Source organism: Prionailurus viverrinus, chromosome A2, assembly GCF_022837055.1.
Source record: "Prionailurus viverrinus isolate Anna chromosome A2, UM_Priviv_1.0, whole genome shotgun sequence".
Lineage (NCBI taxonomy): Eukaryota > Metazoa > Chordata > Mammalia > Carnivora > Felidae > Prionailurus > Prionailurus viverrinus.
The window spans coordinates 79,339,230-79,363,706 of record NC_062562.1 but is presented as its reverse complement, the minus strand read 5'-3'; the positions used below and the strand labels follow the sequence as shown (position 1 = coordinate 79,363,706).

The 24,477-nt window shown below is 47.4% G+C and overlaps 1 protein-coding gene across 12 annotated transcripts in view; it reads right to left on the bottom strand.

Moving 5' to 3' along the window:
- ATXN7L1 (ataxin 7 like 1) overlaps positions 1-24,477 on the bottom strand; it is a 247,649-nt gene that overhangs the window by 45,323 nt on the left and 177,849 nt on the right. For 7 of the 12 annotated variants that reach the window (XM_047841233.1, XM_047841239.1, XM_047841267.1 and 4 more), the window contains one exon: positions 11,639-11,861. In XM_047841233.1, the coding sequence (XP_047697189.1) occupies positions 11,639-11,861 (223 nt within the window). Of the gene's footprint in view, positions 1-11,638; positions 11,862-12,394; positions 12,564-15,444; positions 15,464-17,257; positions 17,282-21,557; positions 21,687-21,890; positions 21,922-24,477 lie in introns of those variants that run through there. The other 5 variants (XM_047841308.1, XM_047841291.1, XM_047841316.1 and 2 more) reach the window with 5 other exon arrangements.

Genomic DNA, 24,477 nt, shown 5'->3' with positions numbered 1-24,477 from the left:
GTTGGGGTGCCTGGGTGGCTCAGTCGGTTGAGCGGCCGACTTCGGCTCAGGTCACGATCTCGCGGTCCGTGAGTTCGAGCCCCGCGTCGGGCTCTGTGCTGACAGCTAGGAGCCTGGAGCCTGTTTCGGATTCTGTGTCTCCCTCTCTCTGACCCTCCCCCGTTCATGCTCTGTCTCTCTCTGTCTCAAAAATAAATAAACGTTAAAAAAAATTTTAAAAAAAAGTTAAAAAAAGAAAAGTCTGGGGAGACTTCATGGAGGAAGTGACACACATGCAGAGAGGTTGCTTCTGGTAAGGGAAACAGCACATGCCAGCACATGGAGGCACGTCTGAGGAGCTACAAATAGACTGGGACGCCTGGAATATGAAATGAAGGAGTTAAAAGTGTTGGCGGCAGCAGTTGGACAAGTGGGAAATGCCAGATCGTATGTCCACCTCCGAAGAGGTTAAGCCTCTGCTCTGTAGGCAAACAACTGAGAGACCCTGGAGAGTTGTGAGCAGGGCAGGGGCATGATGCACTCAGGTGGGGGGGTGTGGACGGCAGACTGGGGAAGGGCACGGTGAGGGGTAGGGAGACCAGGCAGAGGCCGCCGCAAGAATCCTAAGAATCTGGGTGATCAGAGGGTAAGTTGGGTCACCTGGAGGGTCTGCAGCACTTCGGATCTCTGAGATTTCCCCAAGCAGGAGCCCGGAGAAGACTCCCTACGTCCTCTGGGAGCCATTAATACGGAGCCGTGGTCTTGCCCCCACTTCATGGCAACACCAGGCAAGAACCGATAAGCCAGCCTCGTTTCTCCCAAGGCACTCAGCCAGGGCCTCTCAGCTCTTCCCCCTCTGCAGAGAGTGCTGGGAAAGACTTCCACACCACTCCTACTCCCCAAACCTCCACTGCTCCAGGGGGACACAGCCCTCATTCTAAGCATCTAGAGGAGCCCTGCCTGAGGAAGGAGAGGGACACCCTCCCCCACCTCACTGTCGGGCACACGCAGGAGGCCAGGGAGCCTGCTGATTTTTCTTTTGCTCTGGCTCATTTTCCTTCTGGAGCAGCGGGCTCATCTCCTGCATTTTTAATAGCTGAGCGTATTTAGCATTCAGCACACACGTGTGGGTTGATAAGGCCCAAAGAGAAGGCAACAAGCCATGCAGGGAGGAAAGCCTCCTCCCTGCTCCCGCCCACATCAACGGGTTTGCAGGTTTCAGTTCCCTATGGCTCCCTTCCTGGACTAGGATAGCCGAAGTGACAGCAGGTGGGAAAGTCAGACTGCCTGACTTAGTCCCTATGCGGGGCTAGTCCCCTGGCTGAGTAGGAAATCAGAAGTAAAGGCTGAAATGTTCATTTTAGCTCAAAAGGGCTGAATAGCCATAAATCCCTTTTAACTTCTACCTAGAGACAGAATCATCTTGTGCCCCTCCCTCCACCTTTATGGGCTCCATGGACACCTGGATGGCAAGACCACAGGCAGGGTATTTTCTGGCCTGACCCCCTGCAGGACCATCCACCAGTGGAGAGGGGCTCTGACTGGGGGCTGGGCGGGGGCGGCGCTGGGAGTGCTGCTGGGCAGACGTGCACGGGACAAATTTGGTAGCACAAGGATGCCCTCTCTGTTTCTCCCTTTCTTCTAACGCGGAATTATTTTCTAACCTCCCCATCCACAGAAGGGAGCAAATAACAAACCCATGGGCCATTTCACCTTGCGTGAGATGCCAGGAGGTCAGCCTCAACTCAGGAGTGGCGTTTTTATTTCCGTACATGGGAGTTTGAGCTACTTGGAAAAGGGTGCCCCTAACCTGATGTTAAGTCTAATCTGAAGGCCACAGTCCACCACCTGCACCCAAGACTTATGCTTTTCTGACCTCTAGGGGCTGCTACAGAGCTCCTCTGGGGCAGGGGAGTCTCTGCACGGCCTGACTGGGACCTCCAGGCCGGTTCCCACCTCACACCTAACAGCGGCAGGCTAATGTGGGAGAAGAGCAAATGTTCCTTCCACCCTAGAATCTATCAGTTCCAGCAGGTAGCATAACATCCCAGAGACACCAGGAGCCACATTCATACACTTGTGAATCAAAGAACCAGAGGGGCTTACCAAGGGTCACCTGGCCAAGGTGTCCAGGTTTATGCGGTCTGACACAGCAGCCACTAGCCATTTGTGGCTATTGAGCATTTAAAAAAGTGATTGAAGAACTGAATTTTGAATTTTATGTAATTTGAATCAGTTTGATTCAGTTATTAGAAAATGTCTAGGGGCGCCTGGGTGGTTAAGTGTCCGGCTTCGGCTCAGGTCATGATCTTGTGGGCTTGAGACCTGTGTCAGACTCCACACTGTCAGCACAGAGCCCGCTTCAGATCCTCTGTCTCCCTCTCTCTCTCTGCCCCTTCCCCACTTGCACGCTGTCTCTCTCTCTAAGATAAATAAACATAAAAAAAAAGAAAGAAAGAAAGAAAAAGAAAGAAAGAAAGAAAGAAAGAAAGAAAGAAAGAAAGAAAAAGAAAGTGTTTAAGTGTGTCTGGAACAACTTGGGTTTGCGAATTCATTTTATGATCTCTAGTTGTTCATGAAACCTAAAAATGGTTAAAATATTTCTGATGAAAATTTGGTGTCCAAAGTGACGGGTGCTGTAGGTGTAAAACACACAGGATTTCGAAGACTTGGTAGAACAAAAAAACAAAAATTATCTCGCTGATTATATGTTGAAATTATAAGATGGTGGATATATTAGGAAAAAAGTAAAAATTATCTCGCTGATTATACGTTGAAATTATAAGATGGTGGATATATTAGGAAAAAAGTAAAAATTATCTCACTGGTTATATGTTGGAATTATAAGATAGTGGATATATTAGGGAAAAAACCAGAAAATTATCTCACTGATTTATGTTGAAATTATAAGATAGTAGGTATATTAGGTTAAATAAACTATATTAAAAATTGTTTCCTTTCCCTTTTTCCAACGTGGCTGCTAGAAAATTTACATTTCCACGCGTGTCACACATTACATTTCCATTGGATGGCACCAGCCCAAACACGTGTAGATAAAAGGTTAACTGTCCCAAGAATAGAAATCTTACAATCCTTTTCAACGGTCAGATCAATTTCACTCAATTCGACAAATATTTACTGACAAGGGGACCATGTTTGCGGAGCGTGAGGCCCCACCATGCAGGAGATTCCGCAATTACTTCTGAGCAGAAGGAATGACACGAGGTCTCACCTGTGGCAGACCATGGACAGAGTCATGGGAAAGGTAAAAATGAAGGGTCCTGGGAATTAAAAGGGAGATGCCAGCATACCAGTGGCCTGCAAGGAGGGAATGCGTGAACGGCAGGTAGAGGAAGGTGGCCAGTGGGACAGGCAGTGAGGGCAGTGGGGGATTTGGACCAGGAAAGAGGGCCAGGATGCTGTGGGAAGAATCTCGACTTTGCAGTCCCTGCCTCCTCAGGGCCGTCTTCCCCGGGGCCCCTGACTCTCCTTGGCCCTGCCCTCGGCCCCTGCTTCTCTCAAGCCACGTACCTTCCCCAGAGGGTGCATCTGTACCTACGGTCTCAAGGCCTGTGTCTCCACTGATGACTGTCAAAGCTCCATTCCCAGCCCACACCTCTCTCCTGACCTCTGGGTCCAAACGTGCAGTGCCACCAACCGAACATCTCTATGTGGACCTTCCTCGGATACAGGGATGCCTAGTTTTACTGCATTTCCCTTTGTTGAACTTTGCACAAACTGTGCTTTTTTTTTTTTTTTTTTTTTTTTACAAACTGAGGCTGTGCGGCAACGCTGCGGTGAATAAGGCCATTGGCACCATTTTTCCAATGGCACGTGTTTACTTCATGCCTCTGGGTCACATTTTGGTAATTCTTGCAATATTTCAATCTTTTCATTATTATTATATTTGTTGTCAGCGATCTTTGATGTTACTATTGTAATAATTGTTTTGGGGTGCCACGAACCACCATACGAGATCGCAAACTAGGTGATAAACACGTGTATTGATTGGTCCACTGACCAGCTGTTCCCTGTCTCTCTCCCTCTCCTCGGGACTCCCTATTCCCTGAAACACGACAATTATTGAAATCAAGGGACACCTGGGGGGCTAAGTTGTTTAGGCATCTCTTTGTTTCAGCTCAGGTCATGATCTCACGGTTTGTGAGATCGAGCCCCACGTTGGGCTCTGTGCTGACAGTGCAGAGCCTGCTTGGGATTCTCTCTCTTTCTCTCCCTCTCTTTCTGCTCCTCCTGCATGCTCTCTCTCACTCTCAAAAATAAATAAATAAACTTAAAAAAAAAAATCGAAATCAGGCCAGTGAATAACCCTACAATAGCCTGTAAGTGTTCAAGGGAAAAAAAAGTCACACGTCTTTCACTTGAAACCAAAAGCTAGAAACGATTAAACTTAGTGAGGAAGGCCTGTGGAAAGCCAAGACAGGCCAAAAGCTAGGCCCCTCGCACCACACAGTTAGCCAAGTTGTGAACGCAAAGGAAAAGTTCTTGAAGGAAATTAAAAGTGCTACTCCAGTGAACACGTGAATGATGAGAAAGCAAAACAGCCTTATTGCTGCTAAGGAGAAAGTTTGAGTGGTCTTGGACAGAAGATCAAACCAGCCACGACATTCCTTTAAGCAAAGCCTAATCCAGAGCAAGGCCCAACTCTCTTCAATTCTATGTAGGCTGAGAGAGGCGAGGAAGTGACAAAAAAAACACTTGAAGCTAGCAGAGGTTGGTTCATGAGGCTTAAGGAATCTCCATAACATGAAAGTGCAGGGTGAAGCAGAAGGTGCTGATGTAGAAGCTGGAGTAACTCTCCAGAAGATCTAGCTGAGATCATTAATGAAGGTGGCTACACTAAACAACCGATTTTCAGTGCAGGTGAAGCAGCCTTCTCCTGGAAGAAGATGCCATCTGGGACTTTCATAGCGAGAAGGAAGTCAATGCCTGGCTTTAAAGCTTTGAAGGACTAGCTGACTCTCCTGTTAAGGCAGCTGGTAACTTTAAGTTAAAGCTAATGCTCATTTATGATTCCGAAAATCCTAGCGTCCTTAAGAATCACACTAAATCTACTCTGCCTGTGCTCTCTAACCAATACAACAAAACCTGGACGACGGCACTGTGTTTACAACATAGTTTTCTGAGTATTTGAAGCCCACTGTTGAGACCTACTACTCAGAAAAGATGCCTTCCAAAATATGACTGCTTATTTAAAAAAATGTTTTTAATGTTTATTTATTTTTGAGAGAGAGAGAGAGAGACAGAGGACAAGTGGGGGAGGGGCAGAAGAGAGAGAGAGACAAACACAGAATCTGAAGCAGGTTCCAGGCTCCAAGCTGTCAGCACAGAGCCTGACGCGGGCTCAAACTCATGGACTGTGAGATCATGACCAGAGCTGAAGTCAGATGCTTAACCGACTGAGCGCCCCAGGTGCCCCAGAATAGGATTGCTTATTGACAATGAATCTGGTCACCCCAGAGCTCTGATGTAGGTACAATGAGGTTCATGTTGTTCTTATGCCTGCTAACACAACATACATTCTGTAGCCTATGGATCAAGGAATCATTGTGTCTTTCAGGTCTTATTATTTAAGAAATAGACTTCATAAGGCTATAGCTGCCACAGATTGTAATTCCTCTGATGGATCTAGGCAAAGTTAACTGAAAACCATTTGGAAAGAATTCACTATTAAGTGAATTAAGAGGAGTTCGAGACTGTAGTGCAGGAAGTAACTGCAGACAGGTGGAAACAGCAGAACTAGGATGAGAAGACGGAATGAGATGAGAATGAGGAGCCTGAGGATGGGGCTGCATGGCCACGATCTCATGATGGAACTTTAATGGATGAGGAGTTGCTTCTGATGCATGAGCAGAGAAAGTGGTTTCCTGAGATGGAATCTACTCCTGGGGAAGATGCCCAGAAAATAGTTGAAATGACGACAGAGGATTTAGAATATTGTATAAACTGGGGCGGCTGGGTGGCTCAGTCGGTTTAGCATCCAACTTCAGCTCAGGTCATGATCTCACAGTTCATGAGTTCGAGCCACGCATTGGGCTTGCTGCTGTCAGCACAGAGCCTGCTTCGGATCCTCTGTCCCCCCTCTCTCTGCCCCACCCCTGCTCACGCTGTCTCTCTCACACAAATAAATAAATGTTAAAAAAAAGAGAACATTACATAAATTTAGTGGCAGGGTTTGAGAGGGCTGATTCCAATTCTGAAGTGGGTAAAATGCTATCAAACAGCATGGGAAGCTGCAGAGAAATCGTTCTTGAAGAATCCACCAATGTGGTAAACTTTGTTTGTTGTTGTCTTACTTTAAAAATTGCCACATGGCACAAAAACAGACACTCAGATCAACGGAACAGAATAGAGAACCCAGAAATGGATGCACAAACATATGGCCAACTAATCTTTGACAAAGCAGGAAAGAATATCCAATGGAATAAAGACAGTCTCTTCAGCAAGTGGTGCTGGGAAAACTGGACAGCGACATGCAGAAGAATGAACCTGGACCACTTTCTTACACCAGACACAAAAATAAACTAAAAATGGATGGAAGGAAGCCATCAAATCCCAGAGGCAAAAACTCTTTGACCCCGGCCATGGCAACTTCTTACTCAACACGTCTGCAGAAGCAAGGGAAGCAAAAGCAAAAATGAGCTATTGGGATCTCATCAAAATAAAAAGCTTTTGCACAGCAAAGGAAACAATCAGCAAAACTAAAAGGCAACTGACAGAATGGGAGAAGATATTTGCAAACGACATATCAGATAAAGGGTTAGTATCCAAAATCTATAAAGAACTTACCAAACTCAACACCCAAAAAACAAATAATCCAGTGAAGAAATGGGCCAAAGACATGAATAGACACTTTTCCAAAGGAGACATCCAGATGGCCAACTGACACATGAAAAAATGCTCAACTTCACTCATCATCAGGGAAATACAAATCAAAACCACAATGAGATACCACCTCACACTTGTCAGAATGGCTAACATTAACAACTCAGGCAACAACAGATGTTGGTGAGGATGCAGAGGAAGAGGATCTCTTTTGCATTGTTGGTGGGAATGCAAGCTGGTGCAGCCACTCTGGAAAACAGTGTGGAGGGTCCTCAAAAAATTAAAAATAGAACTATCCTGCGACCCAGCAATTGCACTACTAGGTTATTTACCCAAGGGATACAGGTGTGCTGTTTCGAAGGGGCACATGCACCCCCATGTTTATAGTAGTACTATCAACAACAGCCAAAGTCTGGAAAGAGCCCAAATGTCCACTGATGGATGAATGGATACAGAAGATGTGGTATATACATATATATACACAATGGGGTATTACTCGGCAATCAAAAAGAATGCAATCTTGCCATTTGCAACTACGTGGATGGGACTGGAGGGTATTATGCTAAGCGAAATTAGTCAGAGAAAGACAAATATCGTATGACTTCACTCATATGAGGACTTTAAGAGAGAAAACAGATGAACATAAGGGAAAGGAAATAAAAATAATATAAAAACAGGGAGGGGGACAAAGCAGAAGAGACTCATAAATATGGAGAACAAACTGAGGGTTACTGAAGGGGTTGTGGGAGGGGGGTGTGCTAAATGGGTAAGGGGCACTAAGGAATCTACTCCTGAAATCATTGTTGCACTATATGCTAATTTGGATGCAAATTTAAAAAATTAAATTAAATTCAAAAAAAATTGCCAGTCACCCAACCTTCAGTAACCATCAACTCGAGGCAAGACCCTCCACCAGCAGAAAGATTATGTCTCATTGAAAGCTCAGATTGAAAAAAAAAAAAGAAAGCTCAGATGATGATTAGCACATTTTATAGCAATAAAGTATTTTTAAATTAAGGTGTATACATTGTTTTCTTTAGACACAATACTATTACACACTTCACAGACTACAGTGAAGTGTGTACATAACTTTTATATGCATTGGGAAACCAAAAAATTCATGTGACTTGCTTTATCGTGATATTTGCTTCATTGTGGCAGGACCCGAACCTTCAATATGTTTGAGGTATGCCTGTACTTCATACTCCAATGACTTCCCAGTTTAATTCATCCTCTCCTCCCCACCCTAAACTCTGGCCCTTTCTATCCTCCTCTTGAGAAAGTGACAGGACCGGTCAACATCCAGTTGTCCAAGTCTGGACCAGTCTTCTCTTGCATTGCAAGCTGTGTGTGCAATGAACACCAGAGTCCCGTGGCGTGTTCCTCCCTAGTATTTGTCCCCGCTGGCTCCTTCTGCACATGCCCATGACTGCTGCCTGGGTACAGGACGTCACCACAGCTCACCTGAATTATGCAAAAACACCCTCACTGCTTCCTGAGTGGCCCCTCAAGCCATCCTTTACACTGGGGGCAGCTCAAAGCTGCTCCTTTAACAGCCCCATGGGGCTTTCAGGATGGACTCCCAGTCCCTACACTTAGCACACCCAGTGGAACTTTCTAATATGGCCCTGCCCGCCTCTCCCCGCATGCAAATACGATTGCACATTCTGGTCCCTTTGCCTGGGACCCTCTTCCCACACTCAAAATGTTAAAAACAATTGTGTTAAAAAATATATAACATTTACCATTGTAATCCAGTTTTCTTTGTCTAGATTATTCCTACTTATCCCTCAAATTCAGCTCACGTGTGACCCCTTCTGAAAAACCTTTTCTGAGTTCTCAGGCTGAGGTAGGTGCCTGTCTTTTGTGCTACAAATATCTTGGCTCTTATCCCATTGCATTCTGTGTTAGCTTATGTCTCTTTTTACAGACTCCCTAAGAGAGTCTGTGTCTTATTTAATCTTGCATCCCCAAGGCTTCAGTGTACGGTTGTACAGGTTATGCACTGCACTAGGATGTCTGATTGAGGAAGTAGGTGACGAAGACCATCAGCCAATTGTGCACTCTAGGACGGAGCTGTATCCAGGCCTTTTTCTATCTTGCACAGGGATGCCATAGGAGACATTGGGGGTCCTATGTATCCTCAGGCCTTGTTATCGAATTGGCACATAGTATTATAGTAGGTGCTAATTAAATGTTAAATTGAGTGCAGACAGGTGGATGGATGTTCTACGCAAAGGTACCAGAGGAAGACACAGTGGGTAAGCTGGGATAATGGGATGGTACTGGACGATTTAGGGGGTTTGGAGCCAGTTTGTAGAGGGTCTCTTATGTTGGGCTAGGGGCCTAACTCTTAATCCAGTAGGCAATGAGGAACCTTTGAGAATTTTTGAGAGGACTGTGACATAGAATCACAAAATACTCAGGCTTGAAAATGGGACTCAGAGAAGTGAAGTGACTTGTTCAGGTCACACAGAAAGTTTGTGGCCAAGCCCGGGCTTGAATTGGCTTTTTTTTTTTTTTTTTTTTTTTTGCCCCTGGGTCAGTGCTGGCTCTTCTATACTGCTCCCAGAGAAGTCTGCCTGAACGGAGGTGGAGCCCTCCCAGCCTCCAAGAAAAGTCTTCACAGCCTTCCTGAAACACACCCCTGGCGACAGAGGGCAGGGGGACGACGGCCTGGCTGGCTGGAGGTGAGAAAGGAGGACGAGGCTGCAGTGAGCCTCCTTCTGGCCCATCCCTTGTCCGCCTTTAGATCTGTCTGCTCGAAGGTGGGCACATCACCCATTAGCTTTCTGCTCTTCACACAAGGCAAGCGTTCTGGTTTTTTGAGCCCTTTTTGTTTTGTTTTCTCCGTAAGAAGGATTTCCCTCCTTGAGACACTTTTGGTTGCTCTTCTTTGGGCCCTGGCTAATTTTTTTCAGACTCTTTCAGAACCACCTTCTGCCCTATAGCAGGTCTTAATGAGCACGTGTGGAGTTGGCTTCCACGGAGTGTGGACACTGATCTAACCCGGGGTCTCCCCGAAGGCTGGCCTCCCGCAAGAATGCTTGGTGCCGTGTCTCACCCTGCCGGGACCACGTGTATCATCGGACATCTGTGGTGTTCGTGCTAGGATCTTCTGTAACTCCTGATTCTCCTTCTGGCTTATTCCTCACGAGCCCCTTGTCCAGCTCTCCTCGCCCGGTTTCTCAGTACCTCCGTTCTGGACTCTGAAGCAGTGACTTTATCCTTGTCCTTTTTCAACTTCATTTCTCTAGTGTTTCAGAGAGATTGGACATCTCGGCCTTTATTGCCAGTTATAAGGGCTCCGTCCTTTGGCGCACACAACAATGACATGATCGTCACATATGTATCGAATGCGTGCTCTGCTCCAGACATTGTGCTTGCTGCTTTGTAGCGCTCTTAACCCTCACACGATGCCACAGGATGGAGCTATTAACAGCTCCGTTTTATAGATGTGGAAAATTGAGACACACCAGATCAAGCAACTTGCCCAGAGCCACCCAGCTGAGATCTGTAGGCAGGTGGGGATCCCACAGCTTGTGCTTCTGTTGAGACACCTGGTGCTGCCTCTGCAAACAAGCTTGGAGGCACTCTGCGAGGTCACTGATAAAATAGAGACTCACACTCCGTGCGAGCAGGTCCAGGGGCCACCAACCGTCACTCTCCGGCTGGATCTTCCCTAACCTGCTCTGTCCCTAACAATTCTAGAGAACACAGCTTGCCCACAAGGCCCACCTGTTTGACAGGTAACTCCCCTCCTTGACACCTGTGTCTAAAGCTTTCTAGTCTATCGCAAGAGGCTCTTTTCATTGATCTGGCATAATGAGCTCTGTACAAAGTCATCATAATTTCCAGAGAGCAGTGGCAAATTAAATTGATGGATGATGTCAGTCCACAGCTTTACTAGGGATGAACTTAAGTGTAATTAACGATCATTAATTAACAGAACACTTTTTCCCTTTAAATATATAAATTAGGCAGGCTCCACACTTATCCCGTCTGCCTTCACGACGCCCGACCGAGAAGGCTACAGGCTCTGTCATAAGCCCGTCCTAGGTGTTCCAAGTAGAGGCTGTCAGCATTTGAAGACATTTGCCTTTTGCTTCCTGTCCTCCTTTCCAGTTTGGTTCCTGAACTGTCCAGCCCATGGGTAACCTTTTCTGACTCTTGGGTAAAGACTGAGATTAAAACAAAAAAAATGAACCAAAAGATTCTGATGCTTCACGGGCCCCCTGCAGCTAGCTCTCCCCCACCCCATCAAAGGGGTGCCATTCTCTTTGGATTTCCTCTTTTCCTCCAGTGGTCAGCTCCCAATGACCTCTGTGCCTCTGTGGGCAGCTATTCCCTGAGCCGAGGCCTGGCTGTTTGAGGCAGGGAGGCTCACCAGGGGCCCGCCTCCCAGGGCCGAGGGGCTGGCCCGTGGCCTCACACCCCCTAGGCAAACTGTTTGAGCTTTTGATGATTTACCTCAATGCTTCTCTTCACTGGGGCAGAAAATTGAGAGATGACCGCATAACTGAGGAATATTTCCCTGTTACCCTTTCCTGAGACCCAACTTGGCTCAGCTCTCAGGGACAGCAAAGTGTCCCCTGTCAGGCATATGTAGTGCTTTCAGGTCCTGGGTTCCCTCTTGGAGTTTGGGTTTCTCACCCCATCATTCCACTTCTCTGTCCCATTCCCCCCTCATTCCCCAAAATCCCAGACTCGATGCCCAGGAACAAAGCCAGAGAGTAAACATGGTTTCCTGTGGTGACAGGGACAAGGGGAGGGGTGGGGGACAGGCAGCTGCCGGCTGCCAGTGCCCGACACTCACCATGCTTTGTCCCTTGATCCCTTCGCAGAAAAGACCGTGTGCTGTTTGCTGCTGGAGGTAAGTAGATTGTCTTTGGGCGTTTTGAATGGCTTTGAGATGCTGTTGGCAGAGTTCTGGCCGCTGAGACAGGCTTTTGTTTTCACCTGTCCTAATGATGTCCTGGAATTGGAGGGTGGAGATGCTGGAGAGGGAGAAGGTCTACACATTGAACCGTGTCTTCTCTCTACAGAGGAAGAAAGAATAGAACTCAGCACAGGCAAAGAGAAAAATGCTTATCTGGCAGGGTCGGCACCCCCGAAGCCCCAGTCCTGACTCCGATTTGTCTTGACATTCGCTCCTCTCTCCCCAACAAGCAGCAATGTCATTCTGAATGTCTGTATCAAATGACACGTGAAACTAATATACCAAGGTTCTCGCAGGAGGCATTTACCAGGCTATCCTTCTGCGAAACCACTTCTATAGGATGAGCAGAGGGGACACCAGCTGTCATCAGAACACAGTGGGATAACCACACAGCCAATCCCCAGTCAGCTACTCAGAGGCCACAAGGTCCCTCAGGGCAGTGAGTAGGGCAAGACTCCCAAGAGAACAAACAGGAAATTCTTGAACCTGAACCCCTCCCACCGCGCCCCCGCCCCTCTCTGCAGAAGCAGAAAGGTCTGAAGGACCAGCAGGGCTGAATAAAAGGGTCTTTGTGTGCCAGAAAGTGGCTTGGCATCTGTCCATGGGACACTGTGGCCTCTCTCCAGGGCTCACCAAGGTCCAGGGCCACCGCTGTTGGGCCAGGACCTGAGGGAGGGCATCAGTGCTTGAGGGAGGTCATCAGTGCTTGAGGGAGAAGTCACAGATGTGCGCCTGGGTTTAGGTGGACAGGCACAGCCTCTTGAGGTTCCACAGAAAATCCCAGAGCTCCAGATGAACATCCTCACTTGTTCTCACTTGCTCATCAGCCCCTGAGATCTCAACTCAATGGGCAGGATGAGGACACTGACCAAGAAAACAGGTGCATGGGGTAAAGTTCTTAACTGTTACAGGTCTATAGATTTGATCCAAGCTAAGAATCCCCTCTCAAGAAAAATGCATAATTATAGGAAAGAATCCTGGACCCCCAAAAGACGAAGGCTCTGAAATCCTAAGTCCCCTCTCGCTTTCTGGTGCCTACGGCAGGGCCCCACATTATCACTAGTGCTTCATTCATGTGTTGAATAAATAAATGAAATTATAACAGATGTCCTGATGGTGGTGCCTGGCTGGCTAGGTTGGTAGAACATGCGACTCTTGATCTCAGGGTTGTAAGTTTGAGCCCCAGAGTGGGTGGAGAGATTACTTAAAAATAAAATCTTAAAAAAAAAAAATGTCCTGATGGGAAGAACAAGAGATCACAAATCTGGACATCTGTGTTGAACGTGATAATGAACAAGGTAGAAGGCAAAGATGGCAGTCCACAGTGTCCTTCCATCTCCAAGCTGGGGATCAGCCTTTTCTCATTACTGAGACCTTTCTGGCAGTTATTCCAGGCACCTTGACCTGGGAGAAGAAAGCAAGACCAACCTGACCATCAGGAATGGGACTCTGGGGTTCCTCTGTGTTCCCTCATACCAATGGGCTGCCAGGTTGTCTCAAAGCAGATTGACTCTGGTCCTCTGATGAAGTGGGAATTGGGGGGAAAGTGGATTTTTGAGCATCATCTGGTTGTTTGGTTCTTTGGCCTCACCAGTGCCCGTAGGTTGCCTACACTGAATAACTTTACTGGGTAAGTTTTCTTCATTGAATCAGAGCTGACCTTGCATGCATGTTCAGTCCCTAGCACCATCCTGCAAGTCTTGAAAACCAAGAGCTGATCCCAGGGCATCTTCTGTGATGTAGTGGGAGAACCCTGGGCTGCGAGCCAGAGATCTAGGCTCCGACTGCAACCACACCACATTATTAAGCTTATGATCTGGACTTCACCACTTACACATTCTCAGTTTCCATGTCTTTATCTGTAAATGAAGTGGGTCCCTAGGTGGCCACTAAGGTCTCTTTCTTCTCCATTACCATAAATACAAGACATACTTACAGCAGCACCTTCTCTTCTCATCCCTCATGATTCCTGAATATCATGGCAATAATTACAGCTGAAGTATTAAAATATTTTACTCAGGCAGGATCTTCCTTGGAGGAATTCATCCTTTGTGAAGTTGTACTGGCCTTTACGACTCCTGTGAGACAGGCAGGAAGCTGCTAGACGTCTCCACCCTCCTCACGGGTGACTGGCCAAAGAAGACCCAGAGGGGCGAAGTGACTCGCCAAGGTCAGGGCCAATGGCTACGCAAGGAATGGGCCTCCGTGCTGTGTGCAGGGGCCTAGCCAGTTCTCAGGAAGGCAGGAAATGGGGTGTACCGTGACCAAGATTTGAAGCCAGGAAACTAGGAAGTGCGGGACTTAGCATCACCGAAGGTTAGGACTGGATTGAAAGTCACCTGGTCCGATCTCCTTGCTGATGGGGGAGGTCAGAGAGGTTATCAGTCGGGAGCCTGCAGGGCAGAGCTAGTTGGGGGCAACATAACTCTGTCTGTCCTTGGGAAGTGTCCTGCTTAGCAATTTTTTTTTTGGCAGGGGTTTCCAAAATTAAAATATGACTTTGATTTTTACCACTACTGTTTGGGAACTTTCTTCATTTACTCACTTGCTTATCACTTGCTCAAGCTGACCAAGTGGGTAGGGGGAAAGGATGTGCAGAAACAAATATTCCTCAGCTCTGGTGGAAGAAAAGCTTTGAAAATGAGAAATTTTGTTTTGCCGAACTAAGAGTTAAAAATAATACTAGTAAGTGGAGAGAGACAAATACCATATGATTTCACTCATATGTGGAGTTTAGGAAACAAAACAGACGAGCAAAGAAAAAAAGAGACAACCCAAAAAACAGACGCTTAACTACGGAAAACAAACTAATGGTTACCAGAGGTTGGGGGCGGGGTGCGGGGAGTGGGTGAAAGAGGTGATGGGGATTAAGGAGTGCACCTGTCGTGATGAGAACTGAGCGCTGTATAGAATTGTTGAATCACTATACGTACACCTGAAACTAATATAACACTGTATGTTAACTATACTGGAATTATAATTTTAAAATACCACCACTATTACTTACTACTACTAATGCATGTAAACAAAGACCAATCACAAGGAAGGGTGCCATTATGGACAAAATGAATGAGCCAGACCAGTGATTCTAAAGTCGTCCTCTCTGTTTAGTGACCCAGTCAGCACATTCTACTGCTAAATTCACAGAAAAAAGGAAATCAACAGATATGCTTTTATCTTGGTTTTATATTTTAGTTCCATAAATTTTTCTCAGATGACCAATTGGAGAACAAATTGTGTATGAGAGAATTTTCATCAAAACTTGAAAATAGCCTTTCACCCTTAATTTTTTTTCATGTGTGATTTTGTATTGCAATAAGCAGATTAAAGCAGTATTTCCTACTTGACCCGTTCCTTATTGTTCATACCAAAGTAAATCCATCACTATTTCAAGGTATTCCACAAAGAGACCCGTACTTCTGTCCCCTGAGCTTCGAGAACAAGCTTGCCAGCCGCTGGTGCAGGCGAGAAAGGCTGTGTACGAATTTCAAGTGGGGAACTAGGGTCACCGTGATCAGAGCTTCCCCTAGGAGGCGAGTTTCACACTTCACTTGCCGAAGCTTTTGAAAATGGTAGAGCTGGTGTCCTGGGTAGCACAGAGTGAGCGGATGTTTCAGAAAGACCCAATTCCCATTCAATCTGTGTTTCTCTAGTCTGTGAATACCCGCCTGTAGATAACTTACATGGTTTTGTCTTTTGGTGGAGAGGCGGTGGGCTGGTGATAGGAACGGTGTCTTGGTTTCTTGTAAAAATATATTTCTGTGCGGGTGCGATGTCCTGGGTAAAATGTTCCAGATTTATATCACAATCATTCTGATACAAGTCCTCACCTGCCCTGGGATTACTTATTTTTTTCTGTTTTGGTCAAGGGAGGGCCTAAGGTAGATCCTTATAATTTTTCTAATTCCATTTGCCCTGCCCAGTAAGAGTTTATAGGACATTGTATTTTTTATTCACTATTAAAATATTTTATAGACTTTTTTTTTTAATTAGAGAGGTTGAGAGAGTGAGAGAGAGAGAGAGAGAGCGAGCGCACGAGCAGGGGAGAACGACAGAGGGGAAAAGAGAAAAGATCTCAAGCAGGCTCCATTCACGCTTAGCCCCAATGCAGGGCTTGATCCCATGATCCTGGGATCATGACCTGAGCCAAAAACAAGAGTCAGATGCTCAACTGACTGAGCCACCCAAGTGCCCTTAAAATATTTTATAGACTTGAAAAAAAAATTTTTAGAGAAAAAGAGGCTTTTTCTCTAATTTTTCTCATTCTTTGTTAATGTACATAGATGTATTGGCAAAACTGTAATTAATTGATATTTTGGAGTATTCTTTTTTTAACAAACATTATTCTGTTTATACATTACTAATTCCCATATACTGGTCATTTTAAATGGTGAAGTAATATTCAATCATTGCTTTATATTATTTAGCCCCTCTCTTATTATCTACTTACCATCTGGCTTTGTTTTTTTTTAAAACAATTTATTTAAAAAGTGTTTTAGGATTATTTCTTTGAGGTATAGTTCCCAAAGTGAAAGACTGCAATAGCTGATAGCTCTTGCAACACATTCTTTCCAGACAGAAAGACCAAACCAATCTGTTGTGCTAATGCTAATATGAGTACCACTTACCTGCTAAAGTGGAAACAGAAAATCACTGTGAGAACACACCTGTAGAATTAAGTGCCCACTATACCAAGAACAGCCTCGGTGACTGATTTTGAATCAGCAACCTCTGGTCTCACCCCTCTGTCCTCTGGCCAACACTACTAATAATTTACTAAGAACTTCCAATATACCAGGCACTCTACTAAACTCTTGATTTATCTTACAGCATTTAATTCTTACAGTACCCTAAGAGAGATATTATTATTTCGATTCTACAGATGAAAAAAACAGCTTCAGAGACGCGAGTGTTGCCCAAGGTTACAGAACTAGAAAACATCAGAGCCTGTGATCTGATCTCTACCACCCTGAAATCTTGGAAGATGTGGCAGTGGATGGGGAGAGCCTCAGGACACCCCCTGCCCTCCCACCCACTGTGCATGGGAATTTCAGCGGGGCATCCCCGCTCCCCTAGGGAAAGGAAAAGAGACACCTGTCAGCAGTCAGCAACCCCACTCCACAACCTGAGACCTCAGCCTCAGGGTGTTGGGGACCCCAGGCCCAAAGAAATGAAAAACCAAACGCTTTTACTTTTTTTGCCTATCTACCAAAAGAAGTCCAGACCATGGCCTCGGCAGCTGGCCACTTGCTTCACCATACATGCCTTAAGCATCCAGGTGGGACTCCAGGGCACACGGCTGTGTGGAGGGCTCATAGACACTGCCTCCCAGCATTCTGGAAATCTCTGGTAGGTGTGGGAAGCCTAGAGTCTCCACAATCCTCTCCCCTTCCTTCCTGCGGGCCAAATCCACCGGGTTCTCAGGCAATTCTGTTTCAGAAAAAATTTGGACCTCCCCCACCTCGTGCTTGTTCATGGAGGTATTTTCATACTCACAACATCAATATCCTGCGTTGAAAACGTCAGCCCAGATGCCTCAGGAATGGCTGAGCCAGCCACCAACACCCGGTGCGGCTCCCTGTACCAGCCTTAGAAAGAACTTGTCGGGAATTTTCCAATACGGTTTTTAGGGGACCAATCCCCTCCCAACAGACTTTGAGCACCACCGTCACCTGTGGCCCGCCACGGTTGTGTAAACTCACTCGGGCTTAGGCTAGCACCTGACCTTCTCATTTGACAGTATACACTCTCTTTCAGCCCCCACCTCTGAGGGCAGGAACTTGGCCAATCATTAGCTGGGCTCTATTTTATCAATGGATTCTATCTGCATTCGCAGCCGCAGTCAGGATGCCTTCCATAAAGGACAACTCTGAATTCCAAGGGACCTTCTTCCAAAAGCAAACGAGCTGGCAGGTGAGGTGCACGGCATAGCCCTCGGCATGGGGGAAACCACATAGGAACTGTGCTAGTTGTATCCTGCGGCCACTCAGGGAGGGAGCTAGTCCCCAGTTCACAGCTGTGGACACTGAGGCAGACTGCCTTTGAGAAGCTCTGAAGTCACAAGGCTATTAAGTGGAAGTGTGGGGGCTAGAATCTGAGCTTGTGGTCTCATTTGCCACAATTGTACTGAAACACTAAATATAGTGCTATGGTGGTTAGAGGAGGCATATTGAATCAGCCTTCCTCAGCAGGGGAGGAAATGAAGACACAGCAAAGTCAAGTGACTGGCAGGCAGAGCCGTGCCAAGCAGTTCCTATGCCAGGAGTGCTGTGAGCTCCTCTGGAGTGCCTCCTCCTTCTCAGGCCAGAGTACCTATCTCTTTAAAAGACTTCAGGGTCTGAGTGGCTGGGGAAGTGCTCCTTAAGGCATGGGTGCCTGCCTCCAATTAGCTTATACGAGGTCTTTACCCTCTTCACTTTCTACGCACAGCCAGGCAACAGGCACTGTCTAGAGCACTTTGATAAATGCCACTGTGGGTCAGTGGCTCATGCCAGCTCAGTGCTCAAATCGCTCCAGGCTCTGTGTTGGTTTCTCAGTCATCTGGTCACCCTGTGCCCATTCATTCAGGAGGAGAAGAGCATTCTTGAGTGCCTGTGTGTCAGGCACCTTGCAAGCTTCTTTTACCCTTTCCAGCTCATGTAACCTACCCCACAACCCCGCAAAGTGGATGCGGTTCACCTCCTTGTTATAGACGGGGGAAATTAAAGCTTAGCGAGATTATGAAACAAGACCAAGGCCATGCAGACCTCAGCATTTGGAAGGAGAGCCCAGGTCTGGCTGGCCCAAGTGAATGCTCTTCCCATCACGCCACCCTGCTCGGATATCCTCCTCCCTCTACACCTTCAGGCAATGCAGGTTCTGCCACGATTCTTGACAAAGCACTTCCCCAATTTCAGAGCTGGCCTGAGACACAATCCTGAACACAACCCTGAGACACAACCTGGCCTGAGACACAACCCTGAGACACAATCTGAATTTAGATAACTTGAGATTCTCTTCATCTTCCCGTCTACAAGTATTCCCCCCTCACCTATTCTTTTGTTGGTTATTTATATTAAGGTGCAAAATTCTGGCATCATCCACTGCTAGGCATGATGTGGGGAGTCCCAGGGACTTTCCAGGGCCCTGAAATATTTCCATCAGCCCTCAGGGATGAGCCCCCAGTCCTTACTCGGCACCGAATCTAGCTCGAAGAAAAAAACCACAGAAAATAGAGACCTCGGGGGATATAAGCACATGTACACACACTGCTGGGGTACTTTCAAGGGATGACATTTCTCTGGAGACCAATCTGGTGATAATGACAAAAACTAAAAAGGAATTCACAGCCTTTAATCTGGTAATCTGATAGTTGTAGTCTGGAAAGACCACCTCAAGAAAATAATCCCCTACCCCCCAAAAGTTCAAAGATATTCTCAGTGATGCTGTTTACAATAATAAAAAATATCACAATTGACCTGAATGATCTAAAATAAAACAATTGAAAATGACAGGAATGACGGTTATCTCTACCTAAGGAAAGGTGTGCATGAGATAGTATGCCCAAATCCACAAGGAAATTATAAATATAACAAATAATATGTAAACATGGATCATTATAAAAACAAAAATGGAATATATGTGTGTGTATATATATGTGTATATATATACACACACACACACATATATATATATATGAATACGTGATGTAGATAGATGAGAAAAAAAAGGGAAGGATGTGGGTGGACTGCTTAATAGGCTCTGTTTTGTTAGAGCTCTTTAAATCCGTATAAGAAAAAGATAAAACAAGTAAACAACAACTACGGCAACACTAATCCATCCTTAACCAGAGAGGGCAAAGGAGAGAACACACGTGCAGATACAAAGGTAGGAAGGAGTAAAATGTGTTCAAGTCAACATCATTCATTCATTCATTCACTCACTCATTCATTCATTCATTCATATTTAAAGTATTTCCTTGACACATAACTGTGTGCCAGGCCCTGGGATACGATGGTGGAGATAAGACACTGTCACTGCCAGAGGGTTCCCTCGGGGTGGGAACACACTCTCCAAATCTTGGGCTGGCACCATGGGTGGTGGAGGAAGGCTCCCCCTCAGAGGCCGGCTTCTGGCTGAAGGGCCTGAGGTGAGTGAATTGCACTCCAGCTTCACGGGACTCTGCCTACAGCCAGAGACCCGATTCTCTTAATAATATCAGGCCTTTTGGGGAGCCTGGGTGGCTCAGTCGGTTGAGTGTCCGACTTTTGATTTTGGCTCAGGTCATGATCCCAGGCTCATGGGATCGAGCCCTGTGTTGGGCTCCACGCTGAGCGTGCTTGAGATTCTCTCTGTCTCTGTCTCTCTTCCTCCACCTCCTCCCCTACTGGTGTGCATACTCTCTCTAAAATAAAAAAAAATAATAATATCAGGGCTTTGATTGTTCTAGCTGTTTCCATGTGCCCAGAGCCAACGTGATAGCGGAGGGGGTGAGAAGGAACCGCCCGCATGGTATTAACTTCTCCATCAGAGTGACTGCCTCCCGTAACTGCCCAACATACCCACCGCACAAGCCACATGAGTTCAAACACAAGAGCCACCGAAGCTTGGCTGGAAACTGGGGGCTTCCAGCTTTAGGATATACTTGTTGGACTCTACCTTAAGATGGCACAGCTGACATCCTCCCCACCCTTGGGGGCACCAAAGGGACAGGTGTGACAGGCAGCCGGAAGTTGGGTGAAGCAGGAGGCAGAGGCTGGTGTGTCTTTGGGGAGAGGATTCACAAGCAGGGATTCCCAGTGTCTCAAACACCTGAACAGCCGGACCGAATCTTCCCAATACTGTCTTGCGGCAACATCAGGAACCTTTCCCCGGATGTCTTGGGCTAAGCATATAAAAAAATCCTTGTCCACACCGCAAGCCAGGGAGGGAGGATCCTCATGCACAAGGTAGAAAAAGTGTCCGGGCCGTACCTATATCTCAGAGACCACTTGGTGCCGCAGAGTGCTCTTCTGTCTTGGGACAGCAGGGCCAAGGCCCCCAAATCTGTACTTTTTAAAAGGTCCCGAGGGGATTCAATGCTCTGGGCCAGCTTTGGGAGTCACAGGAAGTGCGGACCCAACACCGCTGTCTTTGGAATCAGAGAGATCTGGGCTCAAATCCCAGCTCTGTCACTCATTAGCTCTGTGACTAGGCAGATAAAATGACCCCCTGAGCCCAGTGTCCCTACCTGTAAACAGGGGGGGGGGGCGGGGGGCAGCAATGTCCACCTTATAGGATTATAAGTGGGCAGGTGCTCCCACAGCACACTGAAGCGCCCTATCTGAGCAACATCACATGTCATTACTGGTTTACCGGCCTGGGCGTCTGTCATTGGACGTACCTCGAGGGCAGGTGTCTTATTCACTCTTATCCCTGGCAGTTGGCCCTGGGTCTCGCCCTGTGTTCAGTGTTGAAACGAGTGCTGTGAGGATTGGTGGTAACACACAGGAGGCAGTTACCACAGAGCCAACTCGCTTATTAGAAGTTCCCCCCAACACATGAAAATGTAGATTTTTTACAAATGCAAGTAGTGGTTTTACTAAGCGGGTAGTTCTCTGCCTTCTCCCGGCCCCTGAATTAAAACCATTCCATTTACAAGAATCCTACGGGAGCGCACTGTTCAAAAAACAGAGGCTGAGCAAGGAGAGGCCACGGCTGCTCGGTTTCTATCTGTCCCGACTTCCAATTTCCACAGTGCAGGCCACAGCCTCCCACAACAGAAGGTGCAAAGTCTCCACTCCCTGCTAAGCTCTCAGCGTCACTCAGAACCACTCACCCCACAGGCTGTCGGGGTCCCGCAGCAGCCACTAATAACGGAACCGTTTCTGTTCTCCTTGGAGTGACAGTTGGCAGTGCAAACAGGAAGTTGTCTTGAAACAGGGTGTGGCTGTGCCCTGCCAATATGTGAGTACAGAGACACACTTTCCCCCCACTCTCTCCCCAGCCCCCTTCTGTTTCCCTCTGCCCCCTTCTTTGGGAGCAGAAGGTCTGAATTATTTCGGTGAACACAAAGCCTTTCACACGATTTAAGATCGACCATCACCCCCGTACAAACAAAAATCTAGGGGAGAGAGGAGTCTAAAATATAGGAAAGGGTCTGTTTTCCTACCGTCAGTCACTCACTCGGGGCACTGAGTTGGGAACTGTGGGCGTGAGCGTGTGTGAGCTTCCCCCTCGATTTCTCCACGGGCACACAGGAAACAAAACCAGAGCTGGAAACCAGGCCAGGTACCCTGCCAATCATCTGAGTGAGTGAGCCAGCCAGTCTGCCCGGGCGGGGTGGGGGGTGGGGGGAGGGTGGGGGGGGGAGGGGGGCGGTGCTGGCCACCGACCTTCGCCCAGGGCCCACTGTGTGCATACACGGGACCGAGGAGCATCCGCAAGTAGGAAACAAGGAAAATCACAGGTCGCGAGTGTCAAGCAGTTTTAAAAGTTTGAGTGCAAGAGACCTGAAATATTTCTCAACACAAATTACAGCCTAACAATGACAGAAATAATTGCTGAGTAGATATATGCACGAAGTGTCATCGGGGCTGCACATAAATGCAGAGAATGGGGGGGGGGTGGGTGACGGGTGGGTGAGGTTCCCAGCGCCAGGAGAGGTGTGTGCTACAAAATTTTCCACTGCGCTCCTACCCGGGCCCCGAGGCTTGTGTCTGCAGAAGGGCTGTCCAAAATAGACTGGTCCCCAACCCAGCCTCCTACTCCTGACCTCCTTCTGAGGCAGCTCCTCTCCCCACTGCACGCCTCGGCCCTGCCTCGGCTCCGGTGCCAGCCCACAGCCCCACAGTGCTGTCTACGCTACACCTCGGATTTGCTAAGTGGACGGTAGGTTGACAGCACGCTCTGCCTGCCAGGCTCTCTCTTCCGTGACCTGGGCCCAGCCCCACGCCATCCTGTGTGGCCAACGTGCCCTGCGCTCACACTTACACATCCTGGGGAGGCAGCCTTGCTGTTTGGATAAGGAGGCTGAGCCAGTGACACGCTGGGCAACGGACTCGTGGGAGCTGTTTCCTGGCTCCTGGCTGAGGGCCCTGGCCAGTCAGAACGCACCACTTCCCCTTTAAGAGAGCCCGCCCAGATGCGATTAGGGAAAGGCAGAAAGAAAAGCCCGGAACAGTTAGGGCTGTATCCTGAATTTGGCAGATGAACTTGGGTCTTCCTGAACTGCACACACACAAGGTGTGGTCAGAGGCACAGAATCCTCCGAGGCTGATTTGAGCAGAGTCCATGTTTGGGAAGGGCCGGGGCCTTGCCGCAGCCCCCGGGCTTGATGGCCATGTGCAAGCTGCGTGGGGGACCGGTTCCTGGAGCCGCTGTCCCCTTGGGCCTGGTCCCGGCAGTGCGTGGGAGCTCAGGCCTTTCCACTCCCCCTTCCCCCAGGGCCGACCGGACAGATGCACAGAGTCCACTGCAACGCGTGGCCCTCCGCTTTGGAGAGTAGAGACATCATTATAAAGGTTGAACTTCTGTGGGACAGTTTAATTACCAATCCCAGCAGGGAGTTTTCATTTATTCAGGATATTTGTAAAGTTGATTCCTTGGGGCGCCTGGGTGGCTCGGGTAGTTAAGCGGCCAACTTCAGCTCAGGTTCACGATCTTGCAGCCTGTGAGTTTGAGCCCCGCGTCAGGCTCTGTGCTGACAGCTCAGAGCCTGGAGTCTGCTTCTGATTCTGTGTCTCCCTCTCTCTCTGCCCCTCCCCTACTTGCTCTGTCTCTCTCTGTCTCTCTCTCTGTCTCTCTCTCTCTCTCAAAAATAATAAACATTAAAAAAAATTTAGAAAGTTGATTCCTTGATCTTGGCAAGGAGACTGGGGGAGAGGAATGGTTCCCAGAAATACCCCAATAGTTCACAAAAGGCAACATGGTGTATGACTCCACTGAGATGAAATATCCAGAGTAGGTAAATCCATACAGACAGAAAACAGGTCAGTGAGTGCCAGGGTCTGGGGACGAAGGCAGTGGGGAGTGACTGTTTAATGGTTATAATGTCTCTTTAGGGGTTGATGAAAATGTTTTGGAACTAGGTGGAGGTGATGATGACCCAGCACCAGGAATGGACTCAGTGCCACTGAACTGTATGCTTGAAAATGATTAATTTTGTGGGGCACCTGGCTGCCTCAGTCAGTTACAGGTCTGACTCTTGATTTCCACTCAGGTGATGATCTTACAGTTTGTGAGATAGAGCCCCATGTCGGGCTCTGCACTGAGCATGGAGCCTGCTTGGGATTTTGTCTCTCTCTCTCCCTCTGTCCCTCCCCAGTTCATGCTCTCTGTCTTTCTCAAAATAAATAAGTAAAACATTTAAAATGATCAATTTTGTTATGTGAATTTCACCTCAATCAAAAACACCCAGTGGCAAAGTACATTTGGGCAACTTTATCTTCTACTGAGATCTCTCTCGTGTTTCATCCAACATTTCTTTGCAAAACCTGGCTATTACCTGATAAACCTTAAGTCAGTCCTGGCTAAGGAATATATGCCTTCTCCTAAGGAAAAATAAAAACAAGCTTTTAAGAGACAAAAGCTTTACAAGGGTCAGAGGTATGGCTCCTATGGAGAACTTCAGACCATGGGGACATTAAATCATCTAGAGACATGTCACACAACCTGGGCAGGGCCTACCTGCCTTTGTAAGATGGTCCCATGGTGGGACCATCCCTCTGGAACCATAAGAGCATAAGAAAGAGGGAGAG